This window comes from Schistocerca serialis, chromosome 5 (assembly GCF_023864345.2).
Source record: "Schistocerca serialis cubense isolate TAMUIC-IGC-003099 chromosome 5, iqSchSeri2.2, whole genome shotgun sequence".
NCBI lineage: Eukaryota > Metazoa > Arthropoda > Insecta > Orthoptera > Acrididae > Schistocerca > Schistocerca serialis.
In genome coordinates, this window is record NC_064642.1 from 667,976,657 (window position 1) to 668,001,500 (window position 24,844).

General features: G+C 45.5%; 1 protein-coding gene across 1 annotated transcript in view; it reads left to right on the plus strand.

Moving 5' to 3' along the window:
• LOC126482171 (synaptogenesis protein syg-2-like) overlaps positions 1–24,844 on the plus strand; it is a 422,853-nt gene that overhangs the window by 254,604 nt on the left and 143,405 nt on the right. The window contains exons 3-4 of the mRNA XM_050106149.1: positions 20,345–20,559; positions 23,619–23,729. Coding sequence (XP_049962106.1) covers positions 20,345–20,559; positions 23,619–23,729 — 326 coding nt within the window. The remainder of the gene's footprint in view (positions 1–20,344; positions 20,560–23,618; positions 23,730–24,844) is intronic.

Sequence of the window (24,844 nt, forward strand, 5' to 3'; positions counted from 1 at the left end):
CATGCTAACGCAAAAACAAAGAGTAAGATGACAGAGGAAGTAAATGAGAATACTGAGCGGATAATTCTGTAAGTAAAATGAGCTGAAAATCAAGTAGCCACATGCGACTGGGAGAGAGAAAGACTAATTGAGTTCTGCACAAATTTTAGGTGGTATTAGCAAATACTTTTTTCAAGAATCAGAAGAGGAGCAGCTATACTTGGAAGAGACCGGGAGATACGGTAAGATTCTAGTTAGAGTACATCAGGACCAGAAACAGCTTCCGAAATGAAATATGAATTATAAGGCGTACTCAGGTACTGATATAGACTCAGATCGCAATTTGGTAATGATGAAGAGTTGACTGAAGATTAATAAACTACTCAGGATGAATCAATATGCAAAAAAGTGGGATACGGAAATACTAACCAATGAAGAAATGCGCTTGCAGTTCTCTGTGGCTATTGAAATTGTGATAATTAATAGCTCAGTAAGCAGTTCAGTTGAAGAGGAAGTGACATCTCTAAGAAGAGCAATAAAAGAACTTGGAGAGAAAAACGTAGGTACATGGAAGATAATTGCGAACATACCATGGAAAACAGAAGAAGTACTTCTGTTGATGGAAAACAGAAGAAATACGTCTGTTGATCGATGAAAGAAGGAAGTAAAGAAATGTGAAGGAAAATTCAGGGAAACAGAATTACAAGTCACATAGGAACAAAATGAACAGGAAGTGTGGCGGTGCTCGATCTGCAATCACTGATAGTGGCGACACGCGGGTCCGACGTATACTAACGGACCGCGGCCGATTTAAAGGCTACCACCTAGCAAGTGTGGTGTCTGGCGGTGACACCACATTCCTCCACCGCAAATCGGCGGACGGTTGTGTTATAAGGCTTCCGCCCGCCGTGGAGAGGACCCCGTGTTGGCGTATGCGACGAGGTGGGGAGCCTAACAACAGGCGAGGCTGTGCCACCCGAACCCTGCCATTCGGTCCGAGGGGAGCCAGGAAACGCCTGAAAACCTAGTCCAGGGTGCACGCCAACATGCAATGTACGCGCCCGTAGAGAGACAGGAGGGGCCGAAGGGTCGACCTCCATCGGGTCGGGGCACCCGACGGGCGAAGACGTCCTATGGTCCGGAGCGGGCAAGAAGTCCATGGCGGAGGACAACGGGTCACGGGAAGCGATCGGCGGCGCGTGACCCAGGGAGGCGCCCGGCGGTTGCAGCGACGCGTCCACTGCGGGCGTCGCCCGCGGGAGAACAGGCGGCGGCGGCGGTGGCGGCGCGTCGCCATGGGGCAAAAGGGAAGGCATCGTCGGTAACACCTGGGGCTGAGGCGAGCCAGTAGATGGGTCCCCAGGGCGCTGACCGGACGGCAGCGTCGCTGAAAGCAGACGGGGAGCGGCAGAACCCGTGCGACGTCAGAGGCGCAGCTGATTGAGATGCCGACGCACCTCACCAGAGGCCCCCAAAACCAGATACATAGCGCGGCCGAGGCAGCGAAGAATGCGCCCTTCGAGCCAACGCCGTGAACCTCGATAGTTACGATAGTAGACAACGTCGCCTGGGGCAAAAGCAGGTGTCTGCCGCTGCACGGGAACCTGATGCGGCGGATGTAGCAAAGACATTAAGGTTCGATGAGGACGACCGTGGAGCAGCTCAGCCGGCGAGCGACCATCTCGGGACCGAGAGCGATACGAGGACAAAAAGAGCAATAACGCGTCCTCCCGAGAATGCGACTCTTTCAACAGCAACATCTGGGACTTGAAAGACCTGACCAACCGTTCAGCGGCACCGTTTGACTGCGGCGAAAACGGCGCGGACGGCAGATGTTGAATACCATTGGCCTTGCAGAATGACTGAAATTCTGCGGACAGGAATTGTGGGCCATTGTCGGAAACAATAGTGTGTGGAAGACCTTCAATGAAAAAGATAGCGGATAACGCTTGGATGGTGGCAGATGACGTCGTGGAAAACAGCTGGACAACACAAGGAAAATTACAATGAATCTACCACAACCAATCATCGAGCATTCCAGAATGCACCAGCAATATCGATGTGTAAGCGTTGCCAAGGGGTAGTGGCTTTCGGCCATGCAAAGAATTTCCGCGGTGGTGCGGATTGTTGTTCGGCACACGCCATGCAAGAAGACCACATATTCGTAATCGCAGCATCGATTCCGAACCAAGTACAGTGCTAACGAGCAAGTTGTTTCGTTCGCACTATACCCCAATGTCCTTGATGGAGAAGCTGTAAAACAGAGGACTGTAACGAACGTGGGACCACGACCCTGGACTGATCATTATCAGAACGCAACAGCAAAACACCACGTCGTACAAAAAGCCTCTCCTTGTAAGCAAAAAATCGGCGAACCAACGGATCCTCGATCCGTGACTTTGACAAGGGCCATTGCGCAGCAACAAAACGCAAAACGGTAGCAAGGACAGGGTCAGCAGCTGTGGCTGTAGCTACACGACGAAAATCAATCGGAAACGATGCATCAATGAACATGCAAGCAAGTTCGCAAGAATCGAATGCTCTATCCTCAGCAACAGGCAAACGGGACAACGCATCGGCGTTTCCATGCTTAGCAGTGGACCGATACAAGATATCGTAGCGGTACTGCGGGAGGAAAATAGACCAGCGAATGAGGGTTAAGGTGCCAAATTCTATTCAATTTGCGCGTCATATTGTCCGTATCCCGAGATGGTCGGAGGGTTCTGCTAGTGTTGCTCCAAACTTCCTCAGCTGCAGAAACATCTCGACGTTGCTGGCCAGGGCAGTTTTTGACAAGCACGAAGACAAGTAGTAGAAACACTCGCCGTGTTCGGGTGGCCGATATCTTGCTGAAGTGTAATCCCAGGATAGTTCTCCATGAACGTTCTCAGAACGTGGTGTTAGAATACCGTCGAAGTACCCCCGTGCTATAAGGCTGTTGCGGATGAAAACATAAGTGATCCTGGTATGAAAATAAATGGCATCTCTCACTACTGGTTGTCAGGATTTATGGTGGGCAACTGTCAGGTCGGTAGCCCACAGATGTCCAGGACGCCTCCAGACACGCCTTTGACCTGGAATCTCATTGACTGGAGTAGAAATGGCTTCAGTGATGAATCAATCTTCGAATGGAGCCATGATGACCAGGATCTAAGTGTCTAGCGATGTCTCGGATAGTGGTGAGATATCAACCTGAATACCGCCCGTCAAACAGTGCAACAAAAAGAAGTTATGCTCTGGGGTGCCATTTCATTTCATAGCAGGATCTCCTTTGTTGTCATCCGCGGCACACTTAACAGCACAATGGTATGTCGATGATGTTCAGTGCCTCACCTCATCTTTGCAAGCAAGGTCACCAATGAATGCAGAGCCGAGTAACTGCTTGCGTAAGGGCCAGAGGAAGACCAACGTGTTTTTGACTTTCTCGATTTGTGAAGCTCTTTCTATTGAATAAATATTTTCGGAAACGGTAATCATTTGTTTATCTGCACATATAAATCACTATTACCAATTTCCGTCCCATTCGGATAATTCTTTCGTGGTGCGTCGTTTTATATGTAGCGGATTATTGACGTTGTCTCCTCCTCGACCCTATTTCTGTCCATATCCTCCTCCATCTTATTGCTTTGTACCTCCCCACTACCATTCACCACATCCACCTGCCTCCTATTCTCCCGCTCCACTCACTCTCTCTGTCTGTATCCTACATCCCATGTCTCTCTCAGAATCTCTCTCCCTGTGTCTGTACATCTCCCCCTCTCGTCCATCCCCTCCCCAACCCTCTTTCTGTCCATCTCCTCCATTCCCCTCTTACCGTCTCGTCCTCGTTCTCTTATCTCTGGTCCTCCTGTTGTCTCTGAACATACTCTCCTCCCCCACCTCTCTGACATTCTCCCTCCTTTTCTTTAGGTCCCTCGCTGTATACATGCATCTCTCTACTTCCTCCCCCCTCCTCCCTTTGTTGTGTATCTCCAAGTACCACCACCCTCTTTTCATCTCATTCTCCCGCTCTTATCTATTTTCTCCTCCTACTCTCCATCTCTCCATTTCCTTCTTCCTACTCTGTCTCTGTCCATCTCCTATTGCCAAATCTGTTCCTCTCCTCCCCCTGTACTGTCCATCTCTTCCTCCGTCCTCCCTCTGTTCATCAGCGCCCATCTGCAGGTATACCTCTTGGAATGTATCATTACTACTCATACAATACGCCTGTTATGCGGGGAAGTGCATGTGTTACCAGACGTTCCCAGCGTCACGCCCATCCCAATGGCACGTAGGTAGTTTTTATCCCCACAGTATTCCTGCGCAGACAATAAATATTGTAACAAGTTGGATTGGAGTCGACCCATTTTTTTCTGAGGAGGAGTAGAAAACACACACATTCACATATATATACATACATACATAAATAAATTTCTATATATGTCTGTATGAAAATGGCCACGGAAGGCTACACTCCTGCTTACTAGTGATAGTGACAGAAGAATCATTATTACCAACAGTGATACAATAGAAGAAAAATTCTAGATCTACCGGAGAAGTGTTGCTGCACTATGGAAGAGCACTGGTATTTCACCCAGAGTGTTGGTCCGTATCGACAACTGCGCGTCCATTTCACGGGAGGCGCTGCGTGGCGCTGCCGCAAACACTGTGCTCTGGCTGGCGTGGTCTGAATATCAGGCGACAGCCGGAACCGCACCGCTGCCATTGGTGCCGGCGGGTCTCTCTGGAAGCGAACGTTGGCGGCCGCGGACGTGCTTCACGCTCCAGTCGCATACTCTGCTATCATTTACGGCAGTAAACTGATAATTCTGCTAAATCTCTACAATTTTGCACTTTCAGTCCGCCTGGGCAGCTGCGGAGTCAGCAAGGCTGAATGCCAACCGAAGGGGCCCTGGTTCGATTCCTGCCCATGTCGGGAATCTCCTCCGTTGTTGTTGTTGCTGCATCTGCATGGCGCTCAACATCATGGTCATTTGCGCTAATGCGCTGACTCTGTGAGGGATTGTCTCCGCTCAGGGACCAGGTGGTGTGTTGTGGAGAGAGAGACAGGGAGAGAGAAAGAGAGATAGATAGAGAGATAGAAAGAGAGAGAGCAAGAAAAAGAGCGTGAATCCCTTTAAGTGTTTGTGACATAAATTACTTCTCGTAACACATTCATTTGATTTTCGCATCATGATCGCCTACGAACTCTAGGGATATCGTAGACATTCCTATCATTGAAAAATCAGCTGAAAATCCCAGTCGACTTGAAAAAAGTGAAGGGGCATATCTTATATAAGAAAGTTAAATGAATGGACCCGCAAAACTGCAGAGCAATACCCTTTAAATCAGTTTATTGAAGGGTTCTAGAACAAATTCTAAGTTAGAACATAATAAATTTTACCGAAAGTAACGTATTCTTTCCACGACTCAACAGGGATCTTGAGAGCGTCTTTCGTGCGAAAGCCAACATGCGCTTTTCTCGCCCGATACCATGCGAACTACCGATTGACGGCAACAGGCAGATTCCGTGTATCTAATTTCTGGAAAGCGTTTGACACTGTGAAACATATTAGACGGTAGTGTAATATGAAGTTCAGAATAGACAAGACAGGATGCTGACGCAGCTACTTAGATCTGAAGATGATCCAAAGCGATCGAAGCATGTCATGTGAAAGAAAAAGTGCAATTGAGACTGAAAAATTAGTGAGAATGATTTTAAAGGTAACGAAGATCTCGTAATATGGAACACGTTTTAAGGTATGTGAGACTTTTCAAGTAGTATAAACCAGTACGTTACACAGGATGGCGATTGCACATCGGGGACAAAAGTATCGTTGGGAGTACCTCAGGGAATTCTTTATATACATTAACGATCTGATGGATAGGATGGTCTGCAATCTCCAAATGTGTGTCTTCATTGGGTGATTGTAGGGGGATACAGGACTATTTGAACAGAATTTTTATCTGGACGATGAATGGCAGATTTCTCTAAATGTGGAAAAATGTAAGTTCATGCAGATGCGTAGAAAAAATAGTCATATAATGTTCGAAAACGGTATTAGTGGTGTGCTCCTTGACGTAGTGACGTCGATTGAAATACCTAGCCGCAATGTGACGTTAAATTAAACACCTACGTATGGCCAATTCTAGGGATTACGAATGATCAACTTTGGTTTATCTGGAGAATTGTGCAAAAATGTATACCACCTATGAAGCAGAGCCATTCTTGAGTACTTCACAACTATTTAAGGGGATTATATGAATCCATAGAATCAATTCAGTTGAATGCTACTAAATTTGTTACGTGTCGGTTCGATCAACATTAGAGCATTTCGGAAAGGTTGCGTGATTTCAAATGGGAGTTCTATGACTGAAAAGACGTTCTTCTAGAAAATCGCTATTGACAAACTTTTGAGAACTTGCATTTCCGACGGACTGTAGAACAGTCCTATTACCACCAACATATATCTCACGTGTGGACCACGAAGAGAAAGCTAGACAGTCACTGCTCGTTCAGAATCATACAAATATTTTTTTCCCCGCACCATTAATGATTTTAACAGGAAACGATACCCACCGTCATGATCCTTTTGGTGGCTTGCGAAGTATGTACCTTGATGTATGTGTACATGAGAGGGTGTAAAATAATGTTTGATCCATCTCGAAACGTATGCTTCCAAAATCGACAGTAAATCTGTCCACGTGGGCAACGCATCTCTTGGAGTGTGTTGAGCATGTTTGAAGCGATCTCACAATTTCTACGCGTGCCACTGACGAAAAGTTTTACCCTTCTTTCGATCATCTCTGTCAATTCTATTAGTCATACTCAAAAATCGGTCGAACGAGTGTTTTTTCAGCCACCTCTTTCAAAGCTGAATTAAATTTTCTTACTTTATACAAATTAACTCAGTGTTATATCTAGTCTAGTATCTTCCATTCCTAGAACAAGATTTACGTGGCCGCCAAAAATTTCGGTCCCTTCGATCGATTACACGGTTCATACTGCCCCCGAAGGTTTATCGCTGTTAATGTGATGGGAGAGTAATGGATATTTCCAGCTGCTTATAAGCTAAATAGTTGTATGGAATATGAGTCAGTACCAGCCTTTTCAGCAAACGTCAATTCTTTTTAAATCTACCCTGCATTTCGCAGGAGCTTCTCGCATTACAAGATTCCTAGTCCAGTTCCCTTTTCTATTGAACTAAATTTTATGGTTTGGTTGTATTTGGTCAGTAGCAAGAAGAGAAAGCGGAATTATCATAATGACGGGAACTGAGACGGAAATACGTGCAATCAACAATTGTTGGCTCATTTCCAATAAGGTGACGGATGACTGTGAGAAGAAATTTCAGTAATTCAATGCCAATATTTGCTTTGCATTGCAGTGATTCTTTAGGAAGTATCGGACGTAGAAAAATGAATTTAGAATAAATGCAGGTTCTTGTATTTACCATGCGATGTGCATTCAAGACTGATGCAACGGCGGCCAATCAGTAGTATCACTGTATTAGTAAGGCATAATTTAACTTGTTGCTCACCGTTAAAAGAGGCTGCGAAAACATGTAAAAATCTATGTTAGGATAAGGAATGATAATATTAATTACAAATGTTGTACCTTTGGAAGTAAATATACACTCCTGGAAATTGAAATAAGAACACCGTGAATTCATTGTCCCAGGAAGGGGAAACTTTATTGACACATTCCTGGGGTCAGATACATCACATGATCACACTGACAGAACCACAGGCACATAGACACAGGCAACAGAGCATGCACAATGTCGGCACTAGTACAGTGTATATCCACCTTCCGCAGCAATGCAGGCAGCTATTCTCCCATGGAGACGATCGTAGAGATGCTGGATGTAGTCCTGTGGAACGGCTTGCCATGCCATTTCCACCTGGCGCCTCAGTTGGACCAGCGTTCGTGCTGGACGTGCAGACCGCGTGAGACGACGCTTCATCCAGTCCCAAACATGCTCAATGGGGGACAGATCCGGAGATCTTGCTGGCCAGGGTAGTTGACTTACACCTTCTAGAGCACGTTGGGTGGCACGGGATACATGCGGACGTGCATTGTCCTGTTGGAACAGCAAGTTCCCTTGCCGGTCTAGGAATGGTAGAACGATGGGTTCGATGAGGGTTTGGATGTACCGTGCACTATTCGGTGTCCCCTCGACGATCACCAGTGGTGTACGGCCAGTGTAGGAGATCGCTCCCCACACCATGATGCCGGGTGTTGGCCCTGTGTGCCTCGGTCGTATGCAGTCCTGATTGTGGCGCTCACCTGCACGGCGCCAAACACGCATACGACCATCATTGGCACCAAGGCAGAAGCGACTCTCATCGCTGAAGACGACACGTCTCCATTCGTCCCTCCATTCACGCCTGTCGCGACACCACTGGAGGCGGGCTGCACGATGTTGGGGCGTGAGCGGAAGACGTCCTAACGGTGTGCGGGACCGTAGCCCAGCTTCATGGAGACGGTTGCGAATGGTCCTCGCCGATACCCCAGGAGCAACAGTGTCCCTAATTTGTTGGGAAGTGGCGGTGCGGTCCCCTACGGCACTGCGTAGGATCCTACGGTCTTGGCGTGCATCCGTGCGTCGCTGCGGTCCGGTCCCAGGTCGATGGGCACGTGCACCTTCGGCCGACCACTGGCGACAACATCGATGTACTGTGGAGACCTCACGCCCCACGTGTTGAGCAATTCGGCGGTACGTCCACCCGGCCTCCCGCATGCCCACTATACGCCCTCGCTGAAAGTCCGTCAACTGCACATACGGTTCACGTCCACGCTGTCGCGGCATGCTACCAGTGTTAAAGACTGCGATGGAGCTCCGTATGCCACGGCAAACTGGCTGACACTGACGGCGGCGGTGCACAAATGCTGCGCAGCTAGCGCCATTCGACGGCCAACACCGCGGTTCCTGGTGTGTCCGCTGTGCCGTGCGTGTGATCATTGCTTGTACAGCCCTCTCGCAGTGTCCGGAGCAAGTATGGTGGGTCTGACACACCGGTGTCAATGTGTTCTTTTTTCCATTTCCAGGAGTGTAATTATTCTAAGTAGTACAAAGAAAAAAATTGAGACCACTTTATGGTAATAGCGTAGACAGAGAAAGCCTACGAGATAGTGACACAGGAACCTGACCAAGGCTCAGAAAATGTCTTTTAAACAAAATCACAACGAAATTCCTATTATAAAGTTTGCACTTTTGACGGATATATATTTAACGTTATCTCAGAATCTGTTACGCTTATATGCTTTTTACCTACTGTTCTAATATTCTACATGTCACAGGATCATCCACGATCAGCCTCACTCAGCCTTTGACGATTCCCATCCGATGATCTGTATGCTACTTCTACGAGACAGCGTGCTGTAGTATTAAGCACCATGACTGAATAATTCAAACGGTATCGCTGAAGGTGTGAGACAAACGGTCGTTACAGTCCTTCATTGACAGCAGTAATAAGATGTCAGTATGACACGTTTCGTTGGTTAAAAGGTAAGCGAAAATGAGGAGACATCATAGGGAACTACGTGCGTCAGTACAGTCAGTGTATTACTGATTAAATGCATTTAAAGCATCCTTAAGAAGATTTCACATTGGTAAGTTCCGGACGTGCGCAGTTTGTACTGAAGAAACGTTCAATAGAATTCGCAGTGTAGTTGGCAGCAGGGCAGTGCATTAAAAGTTTTGAGATAACAATCATCTAAGGTGAACAGGTAGCTGGTATCATGTAAAAAGCTGGGTGCAGAATGTGCTGCCAAGTTCATTTACCTCAGACAGTTTACGCATCACCCAATGATTTTATGGCGTCGTTATGTAATTGTAGAACCAGAAGTAAACAATGGAGTGGTAACAGCTGAAAAAAAGAAAAAACATTACTTTTGTTAATCCACTGTCTCCAGTACAATTTAGATATAACATTTTGGTTGAAGGTAAAAGTGGTTCAGAAACGGTTTTCAAAAATGTGAAACAGTTACAGTATATTATGATGTAAGGTGGTTTGACTAGTTGCATAACTAAATGAGTGATGCAAAAGTGACACTTTCCTTGTCGGATGTTGTGACAGGCAGTCACAAGGGGCAATTCCTTGTTAATATCGACAGTATGTGGCCGACACATGCTAAGGGAATAATACTACAGTCGTTCTGTGTTTGCGATGTTCTCCAAGAAACCCTATAATCGAAACACGACCTCGTTTCTGTCAGATCACTACTGCAACTTTTGATTCATTCTGTAACCATCGAACTTCGCTTAAACGATGCTGTTCCATTAAATCATTATATGTACGAACTGCTCCGCTTTATCTTTCTTCTGACTTTGTTTTTCGGGTTCGAAACAGTAATCAGAAGGCTAATGATTCCAAAGATATATGATCACTTTGTTAATTTCATGCGACATTGCTGCTCGCGTTGGTCGACATCCAATGACTGTTAGCAGAATATGGAATCGGTGGGTTCAGGAGGGTAATACGGAACGCCGTGCTGGATCCCATCGGCCTCCTATCACTAGCAGTCGAGATGACAGGCATCTTATCCGCATGGCTGTAACGGATCGTGCACCCACGTCTCGATCCCTGAGTCAACAGATGGGGACGTTTGCAAGACAACAACCATCTGCACGAACACTTCGACGACATTTGCAGCAGCTTGGACTATCATCTCGGAGACCATGGATGCGATTACCCTTGAAGCTGCATCACAGACGGGAGCGCATGCGATGGTGTACTCAACGACGAACCTGGGTGCAAGAACGGCAAAACGTCATTTTTTCTGAAGAATCCATGTTCTGTTTACTTACAGCATCATGATGGTCGCATTCGTGTTTGGCGACATCGCGGTGAACTCACATTGGAATCGTGTATTCGTCATCGCCATACTGGCGCATCACCCGGCGTGACGGTATGGGGTGCCATTGGTTACACGTCCCGGTCACCTCTTGTTCGCATTGATGGCACTTTGAACAGTGGACGTTACATTTCAGATGTATTACGACCCGTGGCTCTACCCTTCATTCGATCCTGCGAAACCCTACATTTCAGCAGGATAATGCACGACCGCATGTTGCAGGTCCTGTACTGGCCTTTCTGGATACAGAAAATGTTCAACTGCTGCCCTGCCCAGCACATTCTCCAGATCTCTCACCAACTGAAAACGTCTGGTCAATGGTGGCCGAGCAACTGTCTTGTCACAATATGCCAGTCACTACTCTTGATGAACTGTGGTATCGTGTTGAAGCTGCATAGGCAGCTGTACCTGTACACGCCATCCAAGCTCCGTTTGACTCAATGCCCAGGCGTATCAAGGCCGTTATTATGGTCCGAGGTGGTAGTTCGGGGTACTGATTTCTCAGGACCTATGCACCAAAATTGCGTGAAAATGTAATCACATGTCAGTTCTAGTATAGTATATTTGTCTAATGAATACCCGTTTATCATCTGCATTCCTTCTTGGTGCAGCAATTTTAATGGCCAGTGTTGTATATAGCTCCATTTGCATTCAGCACTACTCCTAGATGGAGTTAACGCGTGATGATCTCCATATTTGGTACACTTGGAATTCTCCTGCCTTACGTCTTGGAACCCTGGAACCAAGAGGCTAGTCACACGCTGCCACTACGCGTCCGAGTCTTGTTATCGAGTTCGAATATTAGCTTCTCCCTTCCGGAGTCAGCGCAAGACAGCGGCCGCCTCTCTGTCAAGAATTTTTTCATAAACTGAATTTCATAAACTGAATTAATGGTTTGGTTGGAATATTTCTTACATTCGCGACAGGGAAAAGATATCAAACATAATGGGGTTCAGTGGTCCGCAGCTGCCATAGTGCCTTCTATTTTTACCACAGGCCCGACAGAGGCCTAAGCGTATGTCTCCTATAGCATTATATTGTCACTACAGTTCGAAATTCGGCGGCGCTGTGCGTGTTTCAAGCAGCCGGTCGCTAGGCTTACGGCGTATCTGGACAAGACCATTGACATCGTGTAGCAAAAGAACATCATTATTCCGACCAGGCAACACAATTCCATTTATCCATGATCCTATCTCGAAGAACCCGTACCCATTCCATTCACGATTAACGATGTCGTTGGATCAACATGCGAACACGTAGTGTTCGTCTCCCTCAGTGTCCCACGCCAAATAAGGCGCGATGAACGGTACGTTCCGAAACACTTGTGTCTGTACTAGTACTGCAGTGCCCGCCGTCCTTGAACCTCTCTTCACAAATGCTCACGACAGCAGCATGCAAACTACGGACCAGCTTCGCCTTTTCCAAGACGCTGGTTCTTAGGCACGGGGAAATAACAATATTTGTAATAAGTAGTCGGTGAGATTCTCACTGGCAGCTTTAGAAAAGAGAACTGTATCCCTCATAGTAAAGTCTAAAGGGTGATGCCATTACGTCGACATGAGAAAGTCTTATCTAGTGTCCTTCGACTGTGAACGACTTGGCTGTGTTTTCTTCCTGCGCCAACCTTACAATAGCAAATTGCTAATTGCAGCTGACTCTCAGAGGGTTGGAAGTAGGGTGGATAAATCAGAATCATTTCTTCAACGGAGAAACCTGTGTGGATGTGTTCTCGTTCACAGTTCACTTTCTGTTCTTTTAAATTTCCCTTTATTGAAAATTGCACCACGCAAGTAACGAGCTGCCCTTAGTGGCTTGCCATCACAGTTTTCTTTATCTTAAATAGCTTTGCGACTAATGCCCTTTTGGCATATTTATTATTTTATAAGTGACATATAAGTTCTGTCAATCTTTTACCATGATTCCGTACTTATACCCTATGATACGTTTTTAGTTATTATTCTGTGACCATGTTATCGAATATAGATCGTTCTTTGTTTTAAATACTGAAGAAGACACTCCTAGCACTGATGAAACCAAGTTAATTTGTTAAAAATATAGTCACCCAGGACTGTTTCTTTTTCAATTGTAAATATTCACGGTTTCTGAACGTGCAGCCATGTACAAAATTTTGCCAATATTTTTTTTCTCCATACTCCACAAGCCACCTGACGGTGTGTGGCGGAGGTACCCTGAGTACCTCTATCGGTTCTCCCTTCTATTCCAGTCTCGTATTGTATGTGGAAAGAAGGATTGTCGGTATGCTTCTGTGTGGGCTCTAATCTCTCTGATTTCATCCTCATGGTCTCTTCGCGAGATATACGTAGGAGGGAGCAATTACTGCTTGACGCCTCGGTGAAGGTATGTTCTCGAAACTTCAACAAAAGCCCGTACCGAGCTACTGAGCGTCTCTCCTGTAGAGTCTTCCACTGGAGTTTATCTATCATCTCCGTAACGCTTTCGCGATTACTAAATGATCCTGTAACGAAACGCGCTGCTCTCCGTTGGATCTTCTCTATCTCTTCTATCAACCCTATCTGGTACGGATCCCACACTGCTGAGCAGTATTCAAACGGTGGGCGAACAAGCGTACTGTAACCTACTTCCTTTGTTTTCGGATTGCATTTCCTTAGGATTCTTCCAATGAATCTCAGTCTGGCATCTGCTTTACCGACGATCAACTTTATATGATCATTCCATTTTAAATCACTCCTAATGCGAACTCCCAGATAATTTATGGAATTAACTGTTTCCAGTTGCTGACCTGCTATTTTGTAGCTAAATGATAAGGGATCTATCTTCCTAATATTATGAAGAAATGGTGCAGTTTCTGGGATTCATATTTGATTTAAAAGGTAACGTGGTGGCCACGCCTTCGATCGTGAATACTATGTCCCTAAAAATGACTAAGGCATAATAAGCACGCCGAAAGTTACTACTTTTGTTTTATCGAGCTTCCTGCTATTTCGGCTTGTTTAAGGGCGCATGGTGTATGGGTTTCCAAGATGGTCCTATCTGAAAGTGCTGGACCTCGTGCGCCGTGTAAGAATTAGGCTGCCAAAGGGATCTTTAGATGCAGCTCCATACCAAGCAGTAGCGCTGAGGCAAGCGAGCTGATGTCATAAGTCTAAATGACGATATCCAGGCCGGCTGGAGTGGCCGAGCGGTTCTAGGCGCTACAGTCTGGAACCGCGCGACCGCTACGTTCGCAGGTTCGAATCCTGCCTCGGGAATGGATGTGTGTAATGTCCTTAGGTTAGTTAGGTTTACGTAGTTCTAAGTTCTATGGGACTGATGACCTCAGAAGTTAAGTCCCTTAGTCCTCAGAGCCATTTGAACCATTTGACAATATCCAGGCCACAGACATCCGCATATCATACCCTTACTCGTTAACCACTTTAAGAACATCTTAATGATCGGCAGAACACATCGTGCGCCAAATGAATTCCCTATAAGGATTATCTATTAGAAACTGATGTGGTTGATTTTCAAGTTTTATGTTAAGGTAGGAGCAGATCTTCAACTTGTCTCTTAAGGAGCGCCTGAATTAATTTGTACTTCAGAAATTTGAAGAAAGTTTTTACTTTAAAGTTTTTTAATAAAATTTTAAATAGACATCATAGATTTAAAGTAGCGCGCAGTAATGATTTAAAGCAAGAGCACTCCCTTCCCTATTCAGTAGTGTTCCCGAACGCATCTTCAGGATTCGTCTGCCCATGAATACGCTGTATTAATCGCAGGGCATCATGCGACCCTGGAGGGACTGTTGCAGGTTAGGCGTCTTCAGAGCAAAAAGTGTCTCATTTGCTGCGATCCCGTAGTGTCTTGCATGGCAGCGAATGTACCGAGCATAAAAATCATCTGCTTAAACCAAGGGAAACTGCTATTTCAGAAGCAAGGAATGGATGCATCATTGTACGTGGCATCGGGCATATGGCGAAACGAAAAAGCAGATCAGAGAACCAAGGAGTCCTGCAGGTAACTCGACGTAACACAAAGTGGCATTCACCTGCAGGCTGTCATTTCGCTGTTAAGTAATACACCTACTCAACTGTTGGCGGAAGAGTGGCAGGCAGTGAGGGTTAGTAGGCTGCGGCTGGTGAAGAGAACCATCCGACCGTGGCGTTCCTAATCGTGGTCACTCTTGTGTTATGCATTCACACTGGTCTGTCACAGAATTAGGCGTTTTCACATATCACTTGGCTCCGTAATCTGCACAGAGGACGTTTAAACTGAAGCCGCTTTGTACTGGGTTAGATATAAATTTGGGTGGAGATAAGTCTTCCATTTTATCTTTTGAAAGGAGGAGTGTGCTGAAGTTTTAAAATGTTGTGAAAAACCTGGACTCCAGCCTATCCTTTCAGATCGCAAATATTTGTGTTTTCCGAGTAGATGGCCCATGTCTTCCACTCTATTGATCAGACTGTAATAGCTGTCTGCTATATTATTTTAACTTCTTCAGCTTATTTTTTCCCTTTTTACTATTATATATAGATCTGTCCAAGAACATTATTTTGCGATAATATGTTCCATTGCGGTCCACGGAAAGGGAAACGGGAATATAGGTCGCAAATGAATGGGATGTAAGTCTGTCATTACTGCGATTGAAAGTGCGGTACCCCTCTCTGTGTTACCACAGATGGCACATCATTGTTTCCACTTGTACTGGAGTAGCAATAGGTGTAAGATACCTAGGTGTGTCTGGCCGCATCATAGGAAAACATAGAGTTTCTAAATTTTCCACCAACCTTCCGTCTTCAACTGACGTAGTTTTCCCAGCACAGAGGTAGCAAGTAGATATTGAGCCCTCTGTATTCGCTGTAACGCTTTAATCGAACTACTAAGTAACACTTTAAAGCGCTCTCTCTGAGAGAGAGCGCTTTAGAGTGTTACTTAGTAGTCTCTCTCTCTCTCTCTCTCTCTCTCTCTCTCTCTCTCTCTCTCCCGCCGCCTCTCTCTCTGTGAGTCATCAGTCTTCTGACTGGTTTGAGGCCACCCGTCAAGTATTTCTCTCCTGTGCCAGCAACCTAGCATCTCCAACCAACATTCTCAATCATTTGCTGGATGTATTTCAAACCCTGTCTACCTCTATAGGTTTCACGCTCTATAGCTCTCTCTGGAATAATCAAAGCGTCCTGTCATCCTTCTTCCCGTCAGTGTTTTCCACATATTCCTTTCCTCGTCGATTCTGCGCAGAACCTCCTCACTACTTATCAGTCCATCTAATTTTCAATATTCGTCTGTAGCACCATATCAAATGCTTCTAGTTTCTTCTGTTCTGGTTTTCCAACAGTCCATGTCTCACTGCCGTACAATGCTGTGTTCCAAAAACTTCTTCCTCAAATTAATACCGGTTCTTTGATACTGGTAGGCTTCTCTTGACAAGGAATGTATTTTTGGGCTGTGCTAGTCTCCGTTTTATGTTCTCCTTGTTCCATCCGTCGTATCATGGGCTATTTTGCTGCATAGGTAGTGGAGTGCCGTAAGTTCATCTACTTCGTGATCACCAATTATGATGCTAAATTTCTCGCTATTCTCATTTCTGCTTCTTTTTATTACCTCCGTCTTTCTTCGATTTACTCTCAACGTATATTCTGTACACATTACAATCTCCATTCAATTCAACAAAAAAAAAAGGTTCAAATGGCTCTAAGCGCTATGTAACTTAACATCTGAGGCCATCAGTCCCCTAGAACTTAGAACTACTTAAACCTAACTAACCTAAGTGCATCACACACATCCATGCCCGAGGCAGGATTCGAACCTGCGACCGTATCAGTAGCGCGGCTCCTGACTGAAGCGCCTAGAACCGCTCGGCCACCGGGGCCGGCTTAGTTCAACAGATCCAGTAATTCTTCTTTATTTTCACCGAGGAAAGTAATGTTATCAATGAATCTTAGTCCGCAGCTCGTGGTCGTGCGGTAGCGTTCTCGCTTCCCACGCCCGGGTTCCCGGGTTGGATTCCCGGCGGGGTCAGGGATTTTCTCTGCCTCGTAATGACTGGGTGTTGTGTGATGTCCTTAGGTTAGTTAGGTTTAAGTAGTTCTAAGTTTTAGGGGACTGATGACCATAGGTGTTAAGTCCCATAGTGCTCAGAGCCATTTGAACCATTTGAATGAATCTTATCATTGATATCCTTTGACTGAATTTTAATCCAGCTCTTGAACCTTTCTTTTATTTCCGTCATTGCTTCTTCAACGTACAGATTGAACAGTAGTAGCCAAAGACTACATACTCGTCTTACACCCTTTCCAATCCGTGCATTACGTTCTTGACCTTATACTCTTGTACAGCCCTCTTGGTTCTTGTATATGTTGTATATTTCCCGCATCCGCTACTGCTTACCCTTTTTTTCCTTAGATGTTCGCTCACCTTGCACCATTTGACAACGTCGAATGCATTTTGCAGGACGACAGATCCGATGAATGTGTCTTGATTTTCCTTCAGCCTTGCTTCTGTAACCTCAACGTCCGAACTACCTCTCTGATGCCCTGACTCTTCCTGAAGCCAAACTGATGATCATGTAACAGATCCTATGTCTGTACCTTATTCTTGCTAGCATCTTTTATGGACGAGCTATTAAGTTTATTGTTGGATAATTGTAGCACTTGTCGGCTCTTGCAATCTTGGGAACTGTGTGGCTGCCTCTTACCAAACAGTAAGTTCAGATATTTAAAAGGATGCCTGAATTTTTTTTTTATTACGTACACTTCGTGAGATGAAACTGAAAAGTGTGCAACGCTGTAGTGTATTAATACGTAAACAAGTTGCTAATCATAGTTAGTGGTGAAAATACTATTCTATCTCAGTTTCGAACTCAGTAGTATAGACTGTTAAAAATGCACATACGATATTACACTTTTATAATCTCATTTGCAGTCGGTACTGCTCAAAGAATAGCGGTTTTAGACGCTCGCTAGAGTCTATCCAACCTAATTGCTCGGCCCCTCCACGAACAGCTGATCTGTTTCGCAATTACCACTTCGGCAATCGCTCATGCGGCGCGAAGCCGATTACACGCGAAACTATTCGGCTCTTTCTAGTAACTCAATTATAATTTTTAAACGTTGGCAATAAAGAGAACTTTCACTTTGTGATTGAATCGTAATTTTAATTCTTCCGTATTATTATAAACAAGATCAGAATTTCATTTTAGCAGTAGTAAACGAAAATAATAGTTTCGGTGCCGCAGGCCAGAGCGTAAAAGCGTCATTGTTTACTGCAACAGCTGTGGTATCCGCCGTTACTCAGTCACCGGCCGAGAGCTGCGGACGTCAACACGCACAAAGTGAGGCCAGCCACGCAGCTGCAAAGATAACACACTCGGACCGGGCATAGATTCTCCGATCAGCCGCGTAGTCCATTTCGAGATGACCAGTAGAGGGCCGGTGTCGCGGGATGGAAGCTAGTCTCCACTCAGCCCCTGGCGTCAACACACGCCGTAGCACCGGGCTACCAGGACGGTATATAGGCCACTGCAACAGCATCGTACATCCAGTCCTATGCCTGCCTTCGCTCGCACTTGTGACCAGTGGCCAGTGACCAGTAACCGCACGTGCTAGGAACCCTGTGGAACTTAGGATACTGTCTCAACGATCTCGGATGGGGACTCGAGGGCCTTGCACTTGTGCAATTGCTAAGGATTGTGAAGTGCTATTGTGAAGCAGTAACGCTGCCAATAAATCATTTAAGTATTTTGGGTGTTATTGTATTATTCTGATATAGCAAAAGTCAACTGAGACGTGGGACTTATGGAAAGGCAATTTCGGTGTGGACGGGGCCTTACTCAGTTACCACTGGTTGCTCAATTACAAAAAAAAAAAGTCATGTACACATTATTTTGAACCAATTTCATGTAAGTTTGACAATAAGGAACAATTATCAAATTTGACTGATAATATAATAGCTAATTAAAAGTTCTTTAGAGAAACTGCATTCTCGGCTGAACGCCTTACTGACCAGAAATTGAAATTACTTGTTGGCTGAAGGCCCCAATTGTAATTACTCAAAACAATTTAACGGTTGAAGACCTAGATAGCAAATTCTTACTAAAATATTATAAAAAAGGGACAACCATATCAAGAGACAATATCTAATTAAAAATTCTTAATGCAAATTGCATTCACAGCTGAAGGCCTTATTGGCGATCATCACAATCCGATCAAGTCAAGAGAGAAGTGGACCTCAGACAGTGCTCCAAGGATCGACCTGGGAAAGTCGCACAACTTCGTAAACGATGAGGCAAGCAGCGGCAAGTCGAGGAAAGGTACACTGCCGCGAAAATACGCTAACCTCCAGGGCAAGTAACTTGGGCGTTAATGGCCACTAGGTTGAAAAAAACCGCTGGTTGAACTTAAACAATAAACACAAGGAATTCAATAATTAATAATAAAAGGTGGAGGATGGCTAATTAATTTCGCCAACTCCAAACACTCCACTCATTACTTTTTGGTCAAATGGCTCTGAGCACTATGGGACTTAACTTCTTAGGTCATCAATCCCCTAGAACCTAGAACTACTTAAACCTAACTAACATAAGGACATCACACACATCCATGCCCGAGGCAGGATTCGAACCTGCGACCGTAGCAGCAGCGCGGTTCCGGACTGAAGCGCCTAGAACCGCTCGGCCACCGCGGCGGGCCGTTGCTCTTTGTCTCAGCGACCCTGCGAGCAGCAACGCGCGAACCAAGGGCGTGAGGTTTCACCACTAGGTTAATGTTCGCTCAGCTCAAACGTCTGTGTTCGGTGGAGAACGAGGTGGCCGCCTTCGCAACTACAACCCATCGATCCGGCAGTGCCTGCGTGCCGCCAGCTGTCCTGACATGTCCTCACGCTGTCGTACCTAACTGCTGCCCCATCCCAACCGAACTCGCTGACCAGGAAAAACTTGACGTCCCTCCAAAGTTAGTACCCCTGTACTAGATATCGAGAACCGCTGCTGCTGCCATTCGCAGACAGACAATTCTAGCTGACGCAGTGGCGTCAGTAAACACAAGAAGACACCGAGACTCCACTATCCCTATGACACAGTGCCTACCTACCAACAGCACCAATGCGAGCCGCAACACGGCTCACCAAACACAACGGAAATCGATTAGGTCCGTGTACTTTCAACCAATGATACAAGTTGGCATCTGTCATTTGTACCTCACATCGCCTTACGACGTATTCGTTACTTACTGCATTTTCCCTCTACTGAAATATGGTATGTGGGAACAAAGTTTATGTCTCTAAGAACCAGGAAGTTGCAGTTTGTGTGTGTGTGTGTGTGTGTGTGTGTGTGTGTGTGTGTGTGTGTGTGTGTGTGTATGTGTGTGAGTGTGAGTGTGTGTCTGTGTGAAAGCTTGTTTCTCGGGACTTAGGAGATTTTTATATTTTTAAAAACTGTAGTTGAAGTTTTATCATTCTGCTACTTTTACCCAGCCTTTTAGTTGGGGCTGTAAAGACCTACCTGTCGTGCGTCCACATGAGCACGTTACGTTCATCACCACCCTGATCCGTTTGTGTGTGGCTGGCCTGTTGCAGCTACGACGCGCGGCGCAAGTCGTGGGAGGGACCCTCCGGCCCGCACTGGAAGCACCCACAGCTGCTGGGCGAGCGCGGCTTCTTCCGCACGGTGGCGACGCCGGCGGCGCTGTCGCTGAGCGACGTCGCGGAGTCCGACGAGGGCGTCTACCGCTGCCGCGTCGACTTCCGCCGCTCCGCCTCCAGGATACAGCGGGTCCGACTCACCGTCATCGGTACGCTCCTAACGTTACAAGTAGATACTGAACGCCTGCGACCCATGTGGAGCTTACTCGCAACCCTGTGGTGTCACCAACACACAGGGTGCTGGAAACATGTGTCAGAAACATTAGTGATTTATTAATAAAATTTTCTTGGTCTTCCAGCCGCGTCAGGTGGTTAAAATCCCACGAGCTTTCGACAGAGCTCTCCCCGCTCATTGTCAATGACCGGGGAGAGCCACGTCGAAAGCACGTGGGGTTTTAACCACCAGACGAGGCTGGAAGCCCAAGAAATTTTTTATTAATTCATATCGCCGCAAAACCATGCATTCATACATGACGTACCTCTAAGAGGAGGAAACGTGGCGCGGCATTAAACGCCTAGGGAACCTGCGTGTTAAGGTGGCTAACCTGTTAAGCTCTCTAGCCTTCCTGCTACGCTGTCGAGACGAGAACACGATTCCACGATTTGCCTTGGTGAGCCTTCACATCAACACCTCGGCAGCCACAAGAATCTACCGTCGTGCCAGCTCTGCCCTGTTGCGGGAAAGGATACATTTCACTAGGAGGCAGCTGCTGGCTATCCATCTGCTACTGACAGAGGTACTTTCGCAAGTAGATTGGTAGTGTATCAATGCGGCCACCACAGCACAACAGGTGTCATCGCAAAAGAAGACCACAGAGAAACAGAAAGGGAAGTTCACGCGGCTATCTCAACAACAACACGGTGCAGAACGGAAATCAACGGAACAAACTGTCATCAACATGATGAAGAAAGAGATCGACGTGGGTACCATTTCGGCGCTTACGAAAGGTCTTAACTTCGCACCAGCGCCTCGGAGCATCCCTATCTGTGATATTATAAGTGGGGATGAACAAGCAATCCGTAAGATGCCTAGGGAGAGTGCTGACGAAATGTGTCGCATCTTTTCAGAATCTAAATCACCGAGGTCTAACTTGACTAGGGCTGACCGCAATGGTCTTCACGCACCCCGCAACGACCCCCTCATCGTGGTTCTGCCACCTGACAAGGGCAACGCATCCGTCATTCTGAATAAATCTTACTAAGACGAAAAAATTCAGTTGATTCTTGAAGAGGATACCTAAGGGAAACTGCCACGGGACCCGAATTCAACAATAATGAGGAAGACATCAGAGCTTCTAAAACAGTAAATACTGAAACAGGGCATTATTAAGAATCTCCTCCATCAGGCGCAGAGACAACCTACGCTTTATGGACTACCAAAACTCCACAAACCGGATTCTCCTCTTCGTCCCATTGTGAACACTATTGGGTGACCCACATATAGACTAACAAAACACCTGGCCAGCCTCCTTGCACCGCATGTGGGTTGTTGTGTGCGGCTATCGCGATGTTAAAACGGGCGCGATGGACGCGGAAGGAAAACCATTACCGTATATGGCGAGGAAGAGAGTACTAGTGACGTCACAGCCAGCAGTGCGGCTATGTAACGACGCCGCCACGGCGACACTTGACAATGACCGGGGAGAGCTTGGTCGAAAGCTCGTGGGATTTTAACCACCTGACGCGGCTGGAAGTCCAAGAAAATTTTATTAATTCATATCGCCGCCAAACCATGCATTCATTAGTGATTTTTTCTTAGCATCAGACTAAAGTGGTGTGCAAAATTTAAACTTAGCTGCCACTGAGAAGTGATTTGAATCAATGGGGAAAGCTGGAAATTGGTATGTACGTTCGTACTCACGACAACAGAGGAATTTGTGTACAATGTTTGCAGCATTCTAGTGAATTACGCTATTGCTGTTTTTCACTTACGATCATTATTGTTTGCAGTGAGGAACAGATAATGATGACCACTTGCGAAATGTAAGTCCGAATAACGTAACCTGTCATGTAATCCTTCTCATTGATGTTGAAGGGTGCCACCTCGCGGACGACAACGAACTGGCATCAGTCTACTACTACACAGAATGCCATCGAACCTAAAATATTGTGCTGTGTTATAATCTCTACGTAACTGATCTCTCACATTTCAAACAAGGCCCCACCTTTCCTCAACCTCATAAACAGCAGCCATTAGGCCTACGGGTGTCACTATAAATACCGAATCATCTGTAATGACATTCCACATAAAATGGTACAAAACTTCATCTTCTAAGGAAAGCAGTGGCCCTACCTAGAATTGGATTAATAATAACAAAACAACTATGCATTGGGCTGTGGCCAAAAAAGGCGAGCATTTCTGACAATAGCTGAGATAAACACGCATCTACAGAAAATTGTATCATAAAATGGTATGTGCAGTGAACTACAAGTGTCAAATATCCACTGGAGAGCACATATTTCAAACCACTCTGTGCTGATGCAACTGAATTAGCTTTGCTAACGTACAATCAATGAGAAATAACAATGGGAAGATCTCAGACAAATCGTCATTTAGATCGGTTGTAAGCATCGGATGTCTGGAGAACGACAGAAGGATCCTACCATCGTCCCACTAGGAGCCAGGGTGGTAATTAGTGATGCTGTGGGGCGCTATGTCGGGACGTTGTACGTACTGACATACCCGTCGTCCTGTAGGGACAGATCACAATGGAATTATTTCAATAGTTGGTCTAGCAGCTTCATCCAACATGGCAGACAACGTTCCCTGAAGCATAAAACGTTTGAAGACTAGTTTCAAAATACAATGGTGACCTACAACACCTCGTATGGCTCCCAGTCGTTGAAGCTGAGTGCACTTCAGCGTCTGATACAAACTTAGGAGAAGAAGCTACGCAATCGAGATTCATCTCGAAGTAAACTATTTTAATTATTGATCGTTACGCAGAAGTTTTTTGGTAATCTGTATTTGTCCACAAAAATCGACCACAGGCTGGAACACAATATGATCCCCAACAGCCTATTGATAAAGATTACATCTCTCTTACAGGTCTCAGAAATGGCTTTGCACAACATATGTAAATAAATGTTGAGTATTACACTGTTTGATATATACCACTAAATTAGTTACGACCACGCGATTGCTACTTTAGTTCTGTTCTTAACTGCAGGGTAATGGTGACTGTTTTTATTTCTTCTCTTTCCACAGTCCCGCCCCAACGACCCAAGATCTACGATGAGCGTGGGGTGGAGGTGGGACCTGTTGCCGGTCCTTACCAAGAAGGAGGGCAAGCACGCCTCACCTGCGTCGTCTACGGTGGTAAGAAACCTCCCATACGTACAAGAGGAATACTTATATACTGCAAAATTGCTAACGGTTTCGATACTACACTGTGATTTCAATAGTTTGTCGGAAGGTGCATTGTACCATCCCGAAATATTACTAGGGTGCTCTCAAGGACGACCACATTATCGAGCTTTTACCATTATCCAAACAAAAGCTCCGTTTGGTCGAGGAATGTAAGTTAAATGTAGACAGTAGGACATAATGGTATAGTGATAATATCAAGTTCTCACCAGGTGCAAAATTTATGAGGCCAGACTGTAAAATTGCACATGATCATATTTAGATCTAAGCGCCCACAATGTGATGAGAGAAAGTTGAAGACGTTTATACTACAGTAGGCAACAGCGAATAGTGCACCACAGCGAGTCTAGGCATCAACACTACGACAAGTCTGGAGACAGTAACCTGATAGAGATGCAAAGCTGCTTGAAACGATGCAGTTGCGTTGTTGATTTGAGTTTATGACTGCAAGCAAAAACAATCTTCTGGTAATACGGAACATGTGGCTTGTTCTGTCACTCTGGAAGCGATGTAACGGATTCCACTCAGAGCGCGGTAACAAGAACGAGGAAAATACATTTTGTTACTGATGTGGTTTACCTTAGTGCTTTCAGTAAACCTATTCATACAGACAACAGTAACCATATTTTTAACCGTAAAGCCAAATAGCTAACTACCTCTGCACCAGAATGAAATAAACAGAAGAACGGATAAAATGACACAGTCAGGGCAGAATGGAACTTTTCTACCACCCCAAAACCAAACAGGTTAAATATTACATAAAGAGTTCTCAAAAATGAACATATAAAAAAGTTACTCCGAAGAAATTTTGGGTACGAGATGGGATATCTCAACTGGTTGACGAAAGAAAAGAAAAGAGAAACATTCAGAAAAAAGCAACAATGCAACAATATAAGTCACTTATAGTTTGTAATTAAGAAGGGGAAAGGTGTGAAACGGCAGTGACGGTAGGAACGAACGTTAATGAATTTAAAAAGAAATGGTTATCGCAAGGTTAGATTCAACATTAGGAAATGTGAAATTAACTTTCAGAGAGTTATAAGCAAAGGCATTGAAAAAACACTGAG